This window comes from Dioszegia hungarica (assembly GCF_025882075.1).
Source record: "Dioszegia hungarica strain PDD-24b-2 chromosome Unknown MKK02contig_25, whole genome shotgun sequence".
NCBI lineage: Eukaryota > Fungi > Basidiomycota > Tremellomycetes > Tremellales > Bulleribasidiaceae > Dioszegia > Dioszegia hungarica.
In genome coordinates this window covers 1,837,761-1,854,552 of record NW_026515779.1, presented here as the reverse complement: position 1 = coordinate 1,854,552, position 16,792 = coordinate 1,837,761, and the positions used below count along the sequence as shown (strand labels likewise).

Below are 16,792 nucleotides of genomic sequence, written 5' to 3'. Positions count from 1 at the left end.
AAGGGGCCATTGGCGCCGCTCAAGTGTGCTGCTGCAAGCTTATATAGGGGCGTGTTCAGTGAGTGTCGTCACAAATGGGCTTTGGTCGAGCCTGTCACAAAATCAGAAACCCTTTTTCGGTGATGTCTGAGTGATGGATGCAGCTGCTCGACAGATCAGAGCACACCCCCGGACATCCGGTACTTCGGTCCTAGGCCTCCGCCATCATATCAATTAAAATTTCAGCGATCGGAAGTGAGTAGCTCAAAGTCAGGGTTGCATCATAAAAATTTCTGTCAGCTTTCATGACCGATATGTCTCTCATCAACGATACGAGGCCCAGTATCTTAGCCTAATAACAGCGGCATCCCCATCTCCAGCATCACCTCGCTCCACCCACACGCCTCCTCATCCCTTCCCTCATCTACCCTTTTCCAGACCTCCTCGATGACTCGTAACGTTCCCTCTGCTTCAAAGCAGCATTGATACTGGAACGTCTTGAACAGTTCTCGAGCGCTGGAACGCAGAGTCGGGTCGAGTAAGACGGAAGATGCGACCATCATGGGCTGTGCAGATCAGCGCATTGTCCATTTGATCTCTGTGTTCGCACGCCGAGTCGAGCTCCTGATATCTTGACCCCTCCTCACGCCCTCTTACGTCCATCCATCCTCTCCTTCAGACCCCCGTAAATAAAGAGAGGGTCCCTGTACTCACCCACATCATGAACTCAGCCTTATCGCCCGCTTCCCTCCCTAACCTGATAGCCTCCCTCGCACTCTCCTGCACCCGCTCGTCTTCCCTCCCCCTCCCCTCCAGATCCCGCAAGAGCAGTATCATACATGCATGCCAATACGCCATGCTCCCAGTATAGGTTCGCGCGTCGATATGACCCGCCAGCCCGGGAAGTATGCTTGCACGCCAGGCCTGAAGGTCGAGCAGGACCTTTTGGCCCGATTCGGCGGTCTGTGGCGGGAGCGGTTTTGGGGCGGACGAAGATGAAGGGGAGAGGAGGTAGTATTCGTTCGTCCGATCTCGAGCGGCTCGGCCGATGTATATGGCAGTGCTGAGGGCGAGATGGAAGATTGTGCGATGGACCCCAAAGGACGCTTCGATGGTCTCGGCCTGGATATGAGCCATAGCCCCAATTACAGAAAGATTTGGCGTACCATGTTATCCTCAATGGCAAGTTCACCGAGGCGGTCAAACCAGCTCAGATCGCCCAGCATGAGGAGCGGGACATCCCGCCTGATATGTGCCGCTACAGAATCAGTCTATGCTTTATGGTATATTAAGCAGTCTTGGGACTTACACATGAGCTCCAAGAACGCAATGCCCTCGACCAGATACTTGCGGAGTGAACTCGGGGTCTCCGGCGCCGACTTGTTTCGACCAAAAAGCATCACCGCGAGACCGCCCCGACGGATGACACTGTCTCGTACCATACGGTAGATCTCCCGCCATTCGATGCGAGCTGAAAGCACCTGAATCATCAGCGGAGAAGCCTTCTCCATAGCGGGTAAAGACTTACATCGGCAATAAGGAGCATACTGGTTGCCCCCAGAAATGTATCCGACAGGAACTCCGCTTCGGAGCGGAGAGCTTGCCGGAGTAGACGGACTGTATGCGCTCGGTATCGTTCAGAAAGGACCCGCCATTGCGATCCATCCCCAGGGGAGACGGGATCTCGGTGATCAAGGCTGATGTGTCAGCTGCGCTCGCTACCGTGCCACTGGACTTACTAGGATAGGTGAGCAGCACCTGTGCTGAGCATGGCGTACTTGACAGCCTCGGCGCAAATGGGCGAGTCGCCGCTCGGAAATAAGAAAAGAGGAGCGATATGCTGGACCCAGGGGTTGAACTCTTCGCGGGTGACGCAAATGGAGAAGGAATAGGTGACGCAGTGATGAAACTGAGAGTCAGCACGAGTCGCGCGTGAGATCCTCCCTCCTCCGCCTCTTATGTGCCTGCATCCTACCCAATGCCCACACGTTCATTGTAAGCTGAAGAGAAAAGACTCACGCATCGTAGATCGTCAGGATCCGGAAAGACGGGCCGTAAAAAGTCTGGCGGCTCGATAGGTTCACGATAGTAAGACCCCATCTGCGTCTGGCGGAAGAACGTCATGAGCTCATCGATTGTGAAGAGAGGAGGTACCATGAGCTCCTCAGTGTTGAGAGGTGCGAGTCGAGACGAGAATCCGATCAGAGTGGGATCGAGGTCCAGCCCATCGTGTCTTAGCGACCGCGGATCCGCGTCGAGGTGGGCTAGCGAGAGAGGTACCCGGGGGCTCTCGAGGCGGTCTGACGATATGGGCGTTGCTCCGAGCGACTGGAGCTGCTCCGGAAGGATCTGAGGGGAGCTTGGCCCAGATGTCTTCTTGTGCCGGCTCGCGAGTGCCGCAGATACGGCCTCGGCGTCGAAGCGCTTCTTCTCAGGATAGACGCACTAAGCGCTGAGCTCGATTTCACGAAGGTCATATCAGAAAGGGCGAGCATACCTCCGCGTCGAACTTGGCGCATCTGTCACACCCTGGTCGGCCTATTTGGGTTAGCTAGTGCCCATACCGTCAAGCCTGTCGGACTCACCGTTGTCACACTTGACCCTTCTCCTCCTGCAGACCAAGCAGCCTTGTTTCGACCTGGTCTTCTTTTCCACCGTTGACGCTGCTGGTTCCGGCGCTTCGGGTACAAGCGCTCCCCATGGTGCGGGTGGTTGTTCTGCCATAGTGATTGTGAGGAGTAAAAGGAGAGAGATGGGTAATCTTATCTTGGCGAGTTTGGCATGAAAAGGCGAGTCACCCTCGACCTCTCCGTCGGAAGCGCGACCGGCCCGGTTATTTCCGGGTCACGAGGGAGGCTTAGATCGAGCGCTCAGCTCGTTATCTGCTCAATCGTCTGTCTCCATCGTGTCCTGCGATATGCATGTGGTGAGCTGCAGCAGACCTGTGCGATCCTAGAGTCCTGCTAGTCCGAAAGAATCAAGTCCACTTCCCATCCATCGGTCGGACTCTTCCGCGATTTGCCGACTGACGAAGGCCGGATCGCAGAAAGCCGAGACCTGTTGTTGCCTGTTCTATAAGTAGCCGGGCAGGTCGAGGAGGGTCATCCGCCCTTCTCTCCACCAACACGTGATGAGACCAGTTATATCTCGCAGAGCTGGCCAGCTGGCCCGAAGGCAGTATCATCTGCAGCCAGCAGCTGTGTCAGATCTGATCAGAAAGGTCAAGGCAAGTCCACCTATTCAGATCGGCAAGGGCGAAGTCTGACCATCAGGACATCGCGGTCGCAGCAACAGGATCCTCCCCAACGGACGACTCTGCCTTTACAGCTCACATCTACCCCTCACGCCAGAGTAACAAGCCTCATCTTGACGTCAGGCGCAATGATGGAGCCGCCCTCGAGCTGGATCTGGATATCGGATCGACCACATTACCGCTCGACGTGGAGGCGCGGCTACAGGAGCTCGGTATGGAGGGCTCCAAGCATGGGGCCGAGGTGCTGCAGGGACTGTGGGAGACATGGCGGACGAATGATCTGCTCCGACTGAAGGGAAAGCTGGGGTACAGCGACGGTGTTGTTACCTTGTACGTTTCAGCCTGGCTACAGCGTGCTTGAGCTGACAATGTAGGGAAGAGGTGTCTGGTCTAGCCGACCCATTTGCGACACATCGTCATCCCAATCTGGCCGAGCTGGTCGATAGCTCAGAAACACATCCTCTTGAAGCTCAAGCGGCCAAAGCTGGCTTGTTCTACCACAAATCTCGGCGGGGAGGCAACATCGGATGCTACGGCTACGGCGCGGGATCAGCCATGTCCACGATGGACGTTCTGGCTGTGGTGGGCGGGAAGCCGACCAACTTTCTGGACGGAGGAGGCGGAGCGACCGAGGCGAATGTCCGGGCAGCGCTGGATGTGCTCATGAATGATCCGGATGTGGAGGTGGTGTTTGTGAATACTTTCGGCGGGTTGACCAAAACAGTGAGTCGAGATCGAAGCTCCGAGAGCAGTAGCTGATGGCGCAGGAACTGATTGCGGACGGTATTGTGCGTTTTCTGAGGGAACGGAAAGAGGCGGGCAAGGCGACTCCACCATTCGTCATCCGGTTGAGAGGGACAGGTGAGAATGAAGCGAGGGAGATCGTAAGTCGACCTACACACGATCACACGGGTAGATCTGACATCCAGATCAACGGTGCAACAGATCTCGACAACATCCAATTCATCCCCGATCTCAAGGCTGCCGCGACCGAAGCTACCCGCCTCGCTTCAAAATCCTCCATACTAGCTGCCCTGACAACAACTACCGCTTCTCAGCCGCTTGCTACGCTTTCTCCAGTCGTCTTCAGCCAAGACGGACAATATGAGAGAACGGCGGGGAACATCATGGTGAAAGAGGGGGCTAAGGTGCTGATTATGGGCACTGGCAAAGCTGTGAGTACCACTAGCGTGCCTATGGCGGGGCTGATCCGCAGTCTCAATTCCACAACTCCATCGCCCAAAAGTTCGGTACAAACATACTCGGCGCCACCTCACCCAACAAGTCGGGCCAGACCTTCCTCGGCAAACCGGTCTTCCCTTCCCTCCGCGAGGCCCAATCAGAGCTCAAGCCAGATGTCGTCTCGGTGTTCGTACCTGCCAAGCTCGCGGCTGACGCTGTAATCGAGTGTATCGAGGCGGAAGTGCCGCTGATTGTGGCGTATGCGGAAGGTGTACCGACCCAGGATCAGCTGCGGGTAAATCTGTCCGTCTTGAGGTGGATGCTAGGGCTGATTAGTCAGATTCAGTCTGTTCTGCGCAGCCAGGGCAAGTCTAGGCTTATCGGCGCCAACTGTCCCGGTATGATCATCCCGCACGCCAAGGTCAAGCTGGGCATCCAACCATTAGCGGTCCACTCGCCTGGATGCGTCGGTAGGTTCTACGCCCCCCATCCTCCCCAGGTCAAGCTAATGAGCAGGTCTCGCATCTCGGTCCGGTACCATCTCTTACGAGCTCGCCGCCCAAACAACCGCCCTCGGCCTCGGCCAATCGATCGTGTTCGGTCTCGGCGGTGACCCCTTCCCCGGTACCCGCACACACGAGGCCCTCTCGCTCATGCTCGCCGACCCGCACTCCAAGGTCATCTGCGTGATAGGCGAGGTCGGTGGTCAGATGGAGGAGGAGGTGGCGGAGGTGTATAAGAAGTATCTCGCCTCACTGGCGTCAGGCGAACAGGCCAAGCCGGTCGTCGGTTTCGTAGCGGGTCTCAATACGGAGAGGGGGTTGATGTATGGTCACGCAGGGGCGGTGTGGTGGGATGAGACAGAGACAGCGAGGAGTAAGAAGCAGTGCTGGGCAGATGCGGGGATCAGGGTGGTCGAGACCCTTGGGGAGGTGGGTGGGGTCCTCATGGAGGAGGCGAAGCGTGTCGGCGCAGCATGACTTTCTATTGCTCCTGGGTCATTGTATGTCTCTTTGGCCATTCCTACCTTCTCGTCGGCGTGGTGAAGACTGGACACAGTGTGCATGCAGCCCTATGCAGACATGGTATCGCCAGCTGTAATCGCCCCTCGCGCCACCTCTACGATCACCCGGAAATGGCTTGAGATCCATGACGTAAATCCGGCCGGATTCGGTTTAATGACGTTCTCTTTCCGGTTTCAGCTTTTTCCACCGGTGCCTGACGATCACTCCCCTCTCTCTGCGAATCAATCAAGGACAACATGCACCTCGGCTCCCCATTGACCTCTTTCCTATTCTCACTCAGCTGTCTCACTGCCCGAAGCCACCTTATCAGCTTGGCGGGTCTCAATAATCACGATCCCGAGCTTCATCATCCTCGTGTATCGCTCAAATGATCTCGCTTGCGCCTGCTTCCCACGCGTCCCTCGGCCCGAAGAGTATGCCGCCAGCCTCGTCCACTCATCCTGCAGACGCCGAGACGCAGGCATGGAACCTGCTCGACGCGCTAGACTGGCCTCGTAGACCTCTGGGATCGATACCTAAGCTCAAACCGCTCGAGATTAGTATCGGCGACGCGATCTCAACGACCAGTCCTGACTGGCTGCAAGGCTCGACATTCAAATCGTGGGGTGCGAACGAGAGTGCAAAGTCGGCGCCATGGGAGGATCTCGTCATTCCACATTTTCCAGATCTCAACTCGAGAGACGGAGAGCAGCGGACTAGTGGTAAGTTAAGCTTCTACCAGGGAAGAGGTTGAGCTGATAGAGCAGAACCGATATCCGTGGTCGAGCCAAAGAAGGACCAGGAGGTGCTTGACCTCGTGACACGGGATAGGCTGCGCGAACTTCTAGATGCACCGGCAGGTCTCCTATTCCCAACATCGAGGCGAGGCTGACTAGTTAGATGGGTATGGTACGGTTCGCGGAATGGCTTCGGGAGGAAGGGCAGCCCGGATCGACGGAGCTCTTACAGTATTACAAGGACGTCCGCTCTCAAGCGGTTCTCATGCAGGAAGTCAAGGTGAGCTCCCAGCATGGGGAGTGTCGGGCACTTCTAACTTTCAGGCTATCAGTCAAGGACTGCACACCACCTACTTTTCAGACCTGGCCGGGAACGCCTCATTCCGCAAGTGAGCTCGCCTTCTCTGCTCCTCCCTGCCAGTGTAAAGGCTGACGGAAAGCTTTTCGACAAGTCCAGCGCAGTGTCTTCCTGCATTGCAATCAGCTGTCCTCGCCATGAGCTCCGCGGAGGACGAAGTCCTAGACAGACTATACGCAAGGGAGTTTAAGCGTTTCATATCGGGCAAGATTGTGAGTGTTCGCTGTGGCCGCGAGCCGTACGTTGCTGACAAGCAGACTGAGCAAGCAAGCGCATGCTTGGGATCGTTTACAGATACGGTAGGCCGTGGAGATCTGGGCGAGATATACTGTACGTCCGCTCTCTGTTCAGCTTTATTGGTCAGAGACTGACGGATAGGTCTCGCTGACCCGCGACAATATGATACACCTGTGAGTGCATGTGTCTATAGTGTAAGCTATAAACGCTGACCATACAGCTCGTTTACGTCTCTGATGGCTTCTGCGAGCTTTCAGAGTACCCCAGAAATCGCTTGGTAGGGCGCAACTGTCGGTTCCTTCAAGGGCCCGGAACAGATCCCGATGCTGTGCGAGTGTTAAGATGTGAGTACATTTCTGTGTCCCGAGCTGATCCTCAGATGCTCTGCGAGAGGGTAAAGAACATACCTCATTGTTGCTCAATTACACTCGTACTGGCAAGCCCTTCTGGAACCGTATGTGCACTCATCGCATCTCGTGAAGATAGTAATCTTGCTGACACCCAGTCCTGACAATGGTTTGTATCTATGCCCACATTGCCTTCGATTAGATTGCAGCTGACCAGCAGATCCCACTGCGTAATGCAAAGGGCAAGATCGACTTTTACTTAGGCGCACAGATCAATGTAGGTATCCCGCTTTGCTCGAGTGATATAGCTGACAAGCAGGTCACTCGCGCACTCACCTCAAAGAAGACGTTCGACGCCCTGACCGGGATGGCGGAGAAGGTCCAGCGGCGGACAGACCCGAGGACGGTCAAAATCGAGTTTAGCGAGGCCGTCTTACTGGCCGTGAGTATAATCCCTTCCGGACGTTTAGATCACACTAACGAATCAGGCCAAGGGACAGCCTAATCCTCAAGCGATCTCGGAACCATCTACCCCCGCAAGCTCGCTGAACGGGTCAAGAATGAAATCGTCAAGCGGGCTACCGTCGCATGAGACTGTGTCATCACACTTTAGTGAGGAGCTAGAGGACGCGGGAAAGCCGCATCGCTGGTACAAAGACTTCATGGTTCGGAGGCCGAGTGGCGGTAGCATCTTTAAGAGCGAATCGTGAGTTTTGCAAATCACACACCGGATGCGTTCCAAGCTGATATAAACAAGGACCGATAGTGCCCTGTCATCGGCCGGTACACCGATCGTCCAGGACGTCGAAGCGTCAGTAAAGGAACACATGGCCAACTTTGCTTCAGTGTACTCCAAGATCATCGTCTTCGTGAATACCATCAGTGCAAGTTAGTCCTTAGCTGACAGCTCAGCGAGCCCGTGATCGGCGCATCACTCATATCACCCCCGCCTTACTTGCTTTCCTGGGTAAGTCGATACTAGCTTAGTGTCGATTTCAAGCTGACGTTAAGGCTATCCTGTCAAGACACCCAAAGACCGCAACGCCTCCCCACTCATCGGGACCGAGTGAGTCTCCGGATGACGCCCATTGGGAAATCAGCTGACCTTCAGCGTTCTGAACCTGCTCGCAAGCTCTTCAGCAGCCGAAATCGCCGTCACCCGCCAGATCGTTGCCAAGTCTATAAACGAATCACTGCCACACTCCTTCTTTACCGGTCTAGCGTCGTATAGTCACAAGCGCAAAAAGCGGAATGACGACGAGCAGGTGGAATTGACAGAGGCGGGCAAGCCGTTCGCCAGGGGTCTGCTGCATCTGACGCCGGTGAAGGATGTCAATGTGAGTGCGAGATCATCGCTCTTCCTTTAGATTGTCAGAGCTGGGCTGATGGGCGCAGGATGTCGTTGTCAGCTACGTTCTTCTCGTTGGGTGATTCAGATGGGATCAGTGTTGTCAGAGGTCTCATTCGCGGAGCTTGTTGTACCGGTGTATCTTTACTAGTACTGTACTTCAAGCTAGCCTGGCGTCGAGCTGCTCGGATCGAACGCTCACGCGCCAAATGAGCTATTGATGATCCAGCGGCAGATCGTCCGCGACAAAGACAGTCTTATTGATCTTGCCCTGATCAAACAGCGCGTAGTACTGGATAGTCAGCTTCATATGCTTGCTCAAGGGTCATTGAGCTCACCTCGGGAGCCTGGTCGAACCTGACTCGGTACTCGATGAAACTCTCAAACAGCTCGCGATTCGCCTCGAGCACCTTGAGCGCACCAGGGAAGAACCGGCGTACAGAGCATCTTCCGAATTGGAGCTTGACACTGTCTGTCAGCATCTCCTCTGCTCGCACTAGAAGTTGACTCACTTCTTGCTGTACAGGTACTCTCCTGACAGCGTCAAGGGCTTGATGTGCATCCCGATTGAGCTGACTGCGCCAAACGGCCGGACCAAGTCCATGCTGGTCTTCAGTGCCGCCTCGTTCCCTACCAGCTCAAGCGCAGCGTCGGCGCCTCTTCCGTCTGTCGCTTGAAGGATGGCCGGGTGGAGCTCATCGAGGGGGAGAGCGATTGCGCCGTGTTTCTCAGCGAGAGCGCGCCTGGCGGGGGAGGGGTCGGTGGCGTAGACGGTCTTGAACATGAGCTTGGCGGAGGAGATGCAGCAAAGACCGACCTGCATAGTCAGTATTCACTACACCCTACAGAGCGCCTGGCCAGAGGGGAAGACAGGTACTCACTGGTCCGCAGCCGATGACTACCGCTACCCCATCCATTGGGCTCGTCATCTCCCGGTCGTCATCCTCATCCAGTAGTCGCCTTCCATGATATGCACAGCTGTAACCAGTCGGAAGAATGTCGCAAAGGAGCAGCATAAGATGCTCAGGCACTCCCGGAGGGATGGTGAAGAGAGCAGCATCGGCCAGGGGTTGACGGACGTACTCGGCCTGGGCGCCGTTGAGGGCGGGGCTACCGAAAGGTTGAGCCTGTGCGCAGCGGGCGGTGTAGCCCTTTGAGCAGTACCAGCAGTCACCTGAGAGATCAGCTTGACCAAAATGCAGGATGAATCAGGACATACCGCAGTTGGAAGCGAAAGGGGAAGCGACGATATCCCCCACCTTGAACTTCTTGACCGCCGATCCGACCTCATACACCTCGCTGACGACTTCATGTCCTATTGTGAAGCCCACTCCTGGATCGGTCTGACGATAGCTATGCAGGTCAGAGCCTGTATTGTCAGCCTCTGCCCAGAGTAGGTCATGTGTGAAGATGGTAGTGAGGCCGCGAGGACTTACCGCACAGTCCAGACAGGCGCGTCTTGAGGATGACATCCGTATCTGCCTTGATCGTCGGCATGGGCACATCATGGACCGCCACGTCTCTCACGCCCTGGATGACTACGCCCTTCATTGTGAAGATGCTGATGATAGAGGTAGAAGGAGAAAGCGCAAGAAGCGGTACGTTAGGGGGAGCGGGATGTCGTTCCGGCTTGTGCCGGGAGCCGGGCGCCAGGAGCCATCCCCATATGCCTCGAGAGACCCAGAGACCATGGCAGCGACTGATGGCACAAAGCGTAGAGAGGGTCTGGCTTGCATTGCTGTCTACTCATCCACAAATCTTCAATTAATATGCTACAAAGACAGCTGTCCATGTCCTCCCGCCCACCGCCCGCACTGCCCCCGCCAAGACCGCTCCCCCACCTTCCCCACTCCACCTCGACAGCCTCATCATCTCTTCTCCACCTCTACCGCGTACACATGCCTCTCCCCACCCATGTTCGACCGGTAGATCACCCACTTCCCATTCGGCGAGAACATCGCGTTCGGCTCATACCGATAGTCCTGCCCCGCCAGATCCACCAAACGCCTACTCTCCAGATACCCCGCCTTGACCAGCTGATCCGCATTCTTCGCCTTGATCCCCGCCACGTCTGGCACCGCACGCGGCGTGAAGAGGTACAGCCACGTTGCGCCTTTGGTATGGGAGACCATGGTATCGTCCGATCCGTCCCCGCAAAAGAGGTCGGCCGTGGGACTAGAGTTGAAGTGGACGGACCATTCTTCGGGCTTGAGGTGATACCGCCTCCGCTCGCCCGTGATGATATTGTACGATGCGAGCCAAAAGACGAGTCCGCGAGGAGTCTGGAGGTCGTAGTAGATTGTCCGCCCGTCATGCGACCACCATTCGTGCCCCGCTATCTCCATGTTCATCTCCCTCTCGTGCACCTTGACCGGGGCGGGCGGATGTTGGTCCAGGCGCAGTACCCACATCCGATCCACCTTGTGCCATGGCCCCTCGTGGCAGAACATCAGGGCGTGCGGGTCCGTGGGTGAGAAGAGGAGGTGGTTGAGCCAGTCCGTCGACGAGTAGACGTCCCGCCTGATCCCCGTCGCCGTATCCACCACGAATAGCTTCATGTGGATCCCCGCCTCCAGCCTTTCGTCCAGCCCCACCTCCTTGGCATCCGCATAGCACATATCCGTCCCATCTGGCCACTTCGCCCGAAAGTCCACCTGATCAAAGCGCGGATCCCGCGGCTGCGAGATCTGCAGGTTGGCGATCCGAGGGTGGTCCGGGGGCAGATCGATATCTACCCCAGCGAGCAGAGTCTCGTCCGCATTCAGCGCCTGGATATTTCCCTTCTCCACCTCACACACCACCCTGGATACGCCCGTATCAATGTCGACCGCGCAAATAGTCTTGGCAGTGTACCCCTGCGTCGCGTGCGCCTGCAGCGAGTAGTATGCCGTGCGGGTCTTCCGGCCGGTGAAGAGGAGCTTGAACGGTGTCGAGATGGATATGATGGGAGTGGTCTCGAATGTAGAAAGAGAGGTCTTTGAGATACAGGTAGGGGTGGAGACGATGAGATAGTCACCGGATGGAGTGAAGGAGGAGTAGTTGAAGTAGAGAGTAGACGTGCCGGGCTCGGTCGATAGGCGGCGGATGCGGTGTCCAGTGGACTTGTCGGTCCAGGCTGCAGGGAACATGGCAGTAGACTGGCAGGAGAGCGTAGATCGAGCAGCATCCCTTGCTGTGCGAGGTGAGTGTACAGGCTGATATATGAGAGAGCTGACGGAGCATGATCACACCGAGACCGACCAGGTCCGGGCCTCCGGGCCGGGTCCGGTGGATGTGTCGAAACTGCCCGAAGGGGCAATTTGGCCTGTTTCACCTGCCTCTTGCTGCTCGTTGGTGGTGAGCTGTAACAAACATAGCTTCATGCCTTCCAGTGCAATGCCTTAGGGAGAGGCTAAAGTACAGAGAATGATGCATCAACAACCCCCAACACAATATACCTCCGTTTCATTTGACCCCTTCAGTGACCAATGGCCAAGACCCCCTACGACCGCTCCGAATCCTGGATCCTCGCAGGCTCTGTCTCACCAGTCCGAGCCTTTTCAGCCTCGAGCGCCTTCTTTGCGTCCGTGACGTATGACCTGAACCTGGGGATATCAGCTTAGTGCCATACGCCGGGGGACAAAGGGAGACTCACCGCCAGGGCCGGACCTTCTTTCTGAACATCTCATCGAGCTCGGCTGGAGTTCGGCGCGATGTATCGGGAATGAGGAAGAAGGAGGCGACTACGAGAGGTGCAGAGATACCGCTGAAGAAGAAGGCGGTCTTGAGACCCCAGTTACTGGCTCGTCAGCTTAGATTCCTCACTGAGCTTTGACGATATATACGACTCACGCTCCGATGGGGTTTAGCATATAAGGCACCGTTGTGTTGAAGATCAAGCCCATGCACACCCCGCCAGCCGCAGCAATACCTCCCGTCTTTGCTCGAAGCCTACTCGATCCCGTCTCGGCGACATACGACCAACCGAGGTTACCGAGCAGAGTGGAACCGATACGCCACATGAGTGAGAAGAAGAGGGTAAGGGAATTGATAGCGCTGGATCGGTTGACCGGCAGGGACATGCAACCGACGACGAAGCACATGGTCCAGCAGCCGATGGCACCGCCCAAGAAGAGGTTGCGACGCCCGATAATGTCGATAAGGGACGCTTCGATCACCGTACAGGCGAGCGCTACCAGGCTGTTACTTAGCCCTGCTCATGCGCTCATGCACGATCAAACAGGTGAAGGGAAATGATAGAGTATCCGACTCACGCAAGAAGGAGGGAGAACCTGTAAAATCAGCCGAGCCCGATGATCGTCTCTCTACGCGCGTTTCAAGCCGCAACTTCGACCAAATTCGCCAAATCCGATCAAGTTGCGGCTTGAAACGCGTCCTCTGTCTTCCGGACTCACAGAAATGGATCTGCGAAGGATGCTATTTGAGCGAAGTAAGAGGAGTAGCTGGAGAGCTAGCGGGTCAGCTGGCTAGGAAAAGATCTGTGATGGATGAGGTGTAACATACCACAGCAAGACCGGCCAACTGCTGCAAAAATGCCGGCCAAAACGCAATAAGAGTACGGAACTGCTCGTCAGCTCTATCCGGATCCCCAGCTGCAGTACTCACTCCGTTGACACCAGTCAAGACCTCCTTGACGTTCGCCAGCTCCTGCAAGAACCCCTTGCCCTCCCCGAACATTTGCTTCTGGTACGCCGTCTCCTTTTCGACCGACCGCTTGATGATGTCGTAGTGATACTCGACGTCGTATCCCTCGATCCCGCCGTTGAGGAAGCGGATCACTTTGACGCCCTCCTCGTGCTTGCCTCGTGCAGCACACCAGTATGGGGATTCTGGGATGATGGCGTAGACGATGGCCATGATACCGATCATGGCAAATTCGGTGTAGATGGGCACCTTGAAGTTGAGAGGATCTCGATCGGAGGCGACTTTGAGCGCGATCGAGGCGCAGAGCTGGCCCAGACCGTAGAAGAAGGAGTAGCCAATGAGGAGGAAACTGGTCGTGAGCTCAAGCCATATTGGGTATCGTAATTACTCACCCTCGGATTCGAGCAGGGCATAGCTCAGCGATGTACATTCCAGTCAAGAATTGCACACTGCCGACACCATAGCCGCTGAACACTGAGGTGTCAGCTTGACCCTGGGACTTGGTACGAGCAGGGACCTCAAGATCAAGGTCCTAGGGGATTTCAAAACTATGGTTATCAAACGCACGCTTAGCCACCAGCCATGTTTTCCAATTGGTACCGAACGACTGCAAGCATACAGCGATGAGGAGAGTGCACCATAAGAGGTAGAAGCTGGCCTTGCGACCATAGCGGTCGGCGATGAAGTGCTGAGACAACATGGCAAAGCCTGATAGTCAGCGCTAGGTTCCGGTTCCGTGGTCAAATCACTGACCCTGTCCAGCGGACTGTATACCACCCCACGCAGCTATTTCATCAGCTCATGCTACCTTCAAAGTGGTCGGGTAGATCTCTCACCGATGTGGTCGGCCCTGAGGATGACATCCCCCGCCGCGTTCACACCTTCACCGTATTGTAGAACGAATCCACGGAATGCGATGATTGAGCCAGTGAGTGCGATCTGGTAGCCGCTGTCTTGTCAGCAGAAGCCATGTTGGACGACTTGATAGACTCACTCGGCAGCCGCAGAGACGGTGGCAAAGAGGCAGACCGCGGCGCATTTCCGAAACACCGACCAGGTCTTGCGGATCCCCATGTCTTCAAACGGAGACATCATGATAGTATCCTGAGGCAGCGCATCCGGATCCACCTTCTCGACCATGTCTACATCGTGCTTCTCGTCCAACCCTACCCCAGGTGAGTCGAGGGGTTGAGCCATGGCGGGGTGAAGTTCTTTCTCGGTTAGTACAGCCATCGTGAAGGCAGAAGTGAGGGGTGTTAGATCATGGCGGCGACCTTGGCCCATCCTTATACTCCACGGAGTGCCGTCTTGGATGCTACGACCCGGAGCGGACCCGGAGCAGCGACACGAAGGTAGAGATGGTCGGCACAATTGGACACAGCTATACCGAGCCTCGCCAATATCAGTTGCCGTAATCTCATCGGACCAAAGATATTCCTTCGGCTTTCGGCTTACGCCGAGTGTGGCGGAACTTTCCTCAGCTGCACAGCGCAAGCTCTTATCGGTCACTCTAATCTTATCTCACTCTGCATCAAGACTCAGCATGTCCCCGCCCAGCTTGCCTGCCTCGCGCGCACCATCTCCATCCCACTCAGGCAACCCAGCTAAGCGCAAGAAGCTCTCGACATCGTGCGATGCCTGCCAAAAGCGCAAATCCAGATGCGAGATGGTCACGGCCAACGGGTGCCATCGGTGTCGCACGCTAAACACCAAGTGCTCCCGAGCTGGAAAGGCGTCGGGGAATGGGGGAAGCGGAGAGGTGTTTGATGATTTTGGGACAGAAGCAGAAGGATCGGAGGGGGGTCCTGCAGATCGAGGCAGTGCGCTGGCAGAGATCCAGGGTCGGACGAGGCGGATAGAGGCGATGCTAGGGGGCCTGCTGGCCCAATCTGGAGGCTTTGGGCGGCCAGGGCCATCCCTCACCGAGGATCTCCCGGAGGTGTCATCCACCGGTCAGAGCACCCATCATGCTGCTAGTGCAACGGCCAACCGCGCTCTGATACTGAACCGCGGAAACAACCTGGCAGATCCGGTGTCGGCGGGGATCATAACGGCGGCTTTATGGGAGGCCGTCTACAGCAGGCAAGTTCCAATTCATTGTTATCAGCCAGAGATAGGCTGATGAAGAAGTTTCGTTGCCGACATACAGCACATCATCCCTCTGAGCTCGCTTCTCCACACGCTCCAGCCGTACGAACCCTTCCTCCGCACCTGCATCCTGGTATATCAGGCGAACGGCAGATCCATGGCTCAGCCGGGATACGATCACCTATTCCGTCTCCTACGCGACAGCTTAGATCGCCTCCCTGTTGTCCGCCCAACCCGTCAGATCGTACTCGGCCTCTTCATCCTCTCCCTTACGCCGTCGCTCCCCCACAGTGGGCGGACTTACGTGTCACCGGACCATTTTGGAGCTGCTAGCCGGGCTATGGATATGGCGAGGGTTGTTGGGCTGGAACAGGCAGAGGAGCGAGTCCTAAGGGAAGCGCCGGAGGATTGGGAGCGAGACTGGCTGAAGAGAGATATCGAAGGCATGAAGCTGGTGAGCTCATCTCTCGGTCTGGTCTACCTACCAAGCTGACAATGTAGTGGTATGCGATCATCCATCGCGTCAGATGGTGAGTCAGAGAAGCGTCAGGTGGCAAGCTGATAGATTTAGGGTGGAACTGCTCAACTCGCCTTTTCTCCACTCATCGCCGGTTACCCCTATACCGACACAAGCATACGCCCTGCAAGACCCTATGTTCGCCTATCTCTTTCTCGAGAACGATTTACTGGGACTGTTCGAGCTCGTATCCGTCCCTTTTCGACTGATGTGCACATCACGAATCTACGATCCGTCGCACGCACTCGACCTGATCCAAGCAGTCAACACATACACCGAGAGGGCGGTAACATGGGAGGGCCGGGTGATGAATAATCCGCTGCTAGGTGCGTCCTCACAATATTCACAGCTGACGTCCAGGCTCGTCAAAGCATCACCTCATCGTCACCCATCACCTCATCAACATCATATTCTACCTTCGCCTGTCAGACTGGCACAACCTCTCCAGCCCTCTCGGCCCGGATACCACTACCCAGTTCACTCGACTATTTGCCAGTCGTATTCTCACCTCGTCAGTCTCGGCCATCAATTCCCTGCTCGACCACCTTGCGGCTTCGCCATCATCCTCGCCGTCTCCCTTACTTCGCGTCTTACCGGCCTTCACATTCATGCTCGTCCTGCTGGCTTACAAGGCTGTCGTACAGTCCCGCAAACTCAAGGAGGCTACTCCTCCTCCCGGGGGAACGGGTCAAGACTCGACGGACGGGGAGATCATAGATCCGGGACGTCTCTCGCGCATACGGTCCGCTCTCATTCAGGCACACCGTCAGTACGTCCCCCTTGTGGCCATGATCGATGGGGAGGCGCCGCCTCGAGAGTGGGGCGAAGGACTTCGGGATCTCCAGGCGCAGCATGAGTTTGGTGGGTCGGATTGGCAAGAGTGGGAGAGATTGTTTGACTTTGACCTATATTCAGGGTCATTGGTCGGATGGGGGATGGCTTTCGATGGGGATGATATGGGTCTGAGGTTGGCGGAGTCGGAAGTGGGGGATATCTGACGCACATGTCATTCTAGGTATCGGTGGATCTCGTGTTTCACTGACCTATGCGCTAATGATGCCGGTCACAGCTCGCTCATTCATACCCATACCAAGATCG

At 56.2% G+C, this 16,792-nt stretch overlaps 8 protein-coding genes across 8 annotated transcripts; 4 read left to right on the top strand and 4 right to left on the bottom strand.

Annotated features, from left to right (window-relative positions):
- Window positions 1-326: 326 nt before the first annotated feature.
- MKK02DRAFT_20275 (fungal-specific transcription factor domain-containing protein) lies at window positions 327-2,703 on the bottom strand (the record flags this gene model as incomplete). The annotated part of the gene is made up of 9 exons (XM_053086236.1): window positions 327-545; window positions 694-1,101; window positions 1,146-1,237; window positions 1,289-1,460; window positions 1,508-1,676; window positions 1,719-1,888; window positions 1,999-2,424; window positions 2,477-2,517; window positions 2,565-2,703. 9 exons carry the CDS (start codon window positions 2,701-2,703, stop codon window positions 327-329), a joined length of 1,836 nt encoding a protein of 611 aa, XP_052942676.1.
- Window positions 2,704-3,628: 925 nt separating this feature from the next.
- MKK02DRAFT_8163 (succinyl-CoA synthetase-like protein) lies at window positions 3,629-4,119 on the top strand (the record flags this gene model as incomplete). The annotated part of the gene is made up of 2 exons (XM_053093700.1): window positions 3,629-3,955; window positions 4,000-4,119. Coding segments are annotated over 2 exons (447 nt in total), but the record flags the coding sequence as incomplete, so codon positions are not given.
- A 240-nt stretch (window positions 4,120-4,359) lies between these two features.
- MKK02DRAFT_35511 (putative succinyl-CoA synthetase alpha chain, gdp-forming) lies at window positions 4,360-5,394 on the top strand (the record flags this gene model as incomplete). The annotated part of the gene is made up of 4 exons (XM_053089193.1): window positions 4,360-4,407; window positions 4,449-4,709; window positions 4,755-4,884; window positions 4,931-5,394. 4 exons carry the CDS (start codon window positions 4,360-4,362, stop codon window positions 5,392-5,394), a joined length of 903 nt encoding a protein of 300 aa, XP_052942674.1.
- A 412-nt stretch (window positions 5,395-5,806) lies between these two features.
- MKK02DRAFT_41212 (uncharacterized protein) lies at window positions 5,807-8,528 on the top strand (the record flags this gene model as incomplete). The annotated part of the gene is made up of 18 exons (XM_053091481.1): window positions 5,807-6,140; window positions 6,186-6,223; window positions 6,319-6,435; window positions 6,480-6,544; window positions 6,596-6,725; window positions 6,771-6,843; window positions 6,892-6,923; window positions 6,971-7,094; window positions 7,130-7,204; window positions 7,256-7,266; window positions 7,318-7,374; window positions 7,417-7,539; window positions 7,586-7,803; window positions 7,855-7,966; window positions 8,010-8,064; window positions 8,109-8,163; window positions 8,209-8,434; window positions 8,493-8,528. The coding sequence occupies 18 exons, from the start codon at window positions 5,807-5,809 to the stop codon at window positions 8,526-8,528; spliced, it is 1,881 nt and encodes a 626-aa protein (XP_052942673.1).
- Window positions 8,529-8,953: 425 nt separating this feature from the next.
- On the bottom strand, window positions 8,954-9,996 carry MKK02DRAFT_35510 (chaperonin 10-like protein; the record flags this gene model as incomplete). The annotated part of the gene is made up of 4 exons (XM_053089192.1): window positions 8,954-9,262; window positions 9,327-9,619; window positions 9,665-9,814; window positions 9,882-9,996. 4 exons carry the CDS (start codon window positions 9,994-9,996, stop codon window positions 8,954-8,956), a joined length of 867 nt encoding a protein of 288 aa, XP_052942672.1.
- A 317-nt stretch (window positions 9,997-10,313) lies between these two features.
- Window positions 10,314-11,573, bottom strand: MKK02DRAFT_41210 (Oligogalacturonate lyase-domain-containing protein; the record flags this gene model as incomplete). The annotated part of the gene is made up of 1 exon (XM_053091480.1): window positions 10,314-11,573. The coding sequence occupies one exon, from the start codon at window positions 11,571-11,573 to the stop codon at window positions 10,314-10,316; it is 1,260 nt and encodes a 419-aa protein (XP_052942671.1).
- Window positions 11,574-11,926: 353 nt separating this feature from the next.
- MKK02DRAFT_20274 (general substrate transporter) lies at window positions 11,927-14,286 on the bottom strand (the record flags this gene model as incomplete). The annotated part of the gene is made up of 12 exons (XM_053086235.1): window positions 11,927-12,029; window positions 12,080-12,223; window positions 12,277-12,624; window positions 12,699-12,716; window positions 12,840-12,895; window positions 12,949-13,008; window positions 13,051-13,438; window positions 13,482-13,563; window positions 13,657-13,797; window positions 13,843-13,875; window positions 13,926-14,038; window positions 14,084-14,286. The coding sequence occupies 12 exons, from the start codon at window positions 14,284-14,286 to the stop codon at window positions 11,927-11,929; spliced, it is 1,689 nt and encodes a 562-aa protein (XP_052942670.1).
- Window positions 14,287-14,632: 346 nt separating this feature from the next.
- On the top strand, window positions 14,633-16,692 carry MKK02DRAFT_30617 (uncharacterized protein; the record flags this gene model as incomplete). The annotated part of the gene is made up of 5 exons (XM_053088093.1): window positions 14,633-15,175; window positions 15,239-15,631; window positions 15,679-15,707; window positions 15,749-16,020; window positions 16,055-16,692. The coding sequence occupies 5 exons, from the start codon at window positions 14,633-14,635 to the stop codon at window positions 16,690-16,692; spliced, it is 1,875 nt and encodes a 624-aa protein (XP_052942669.1).
- Window positions 16,693-16,792: the final 100 nt, after the last annotated feature.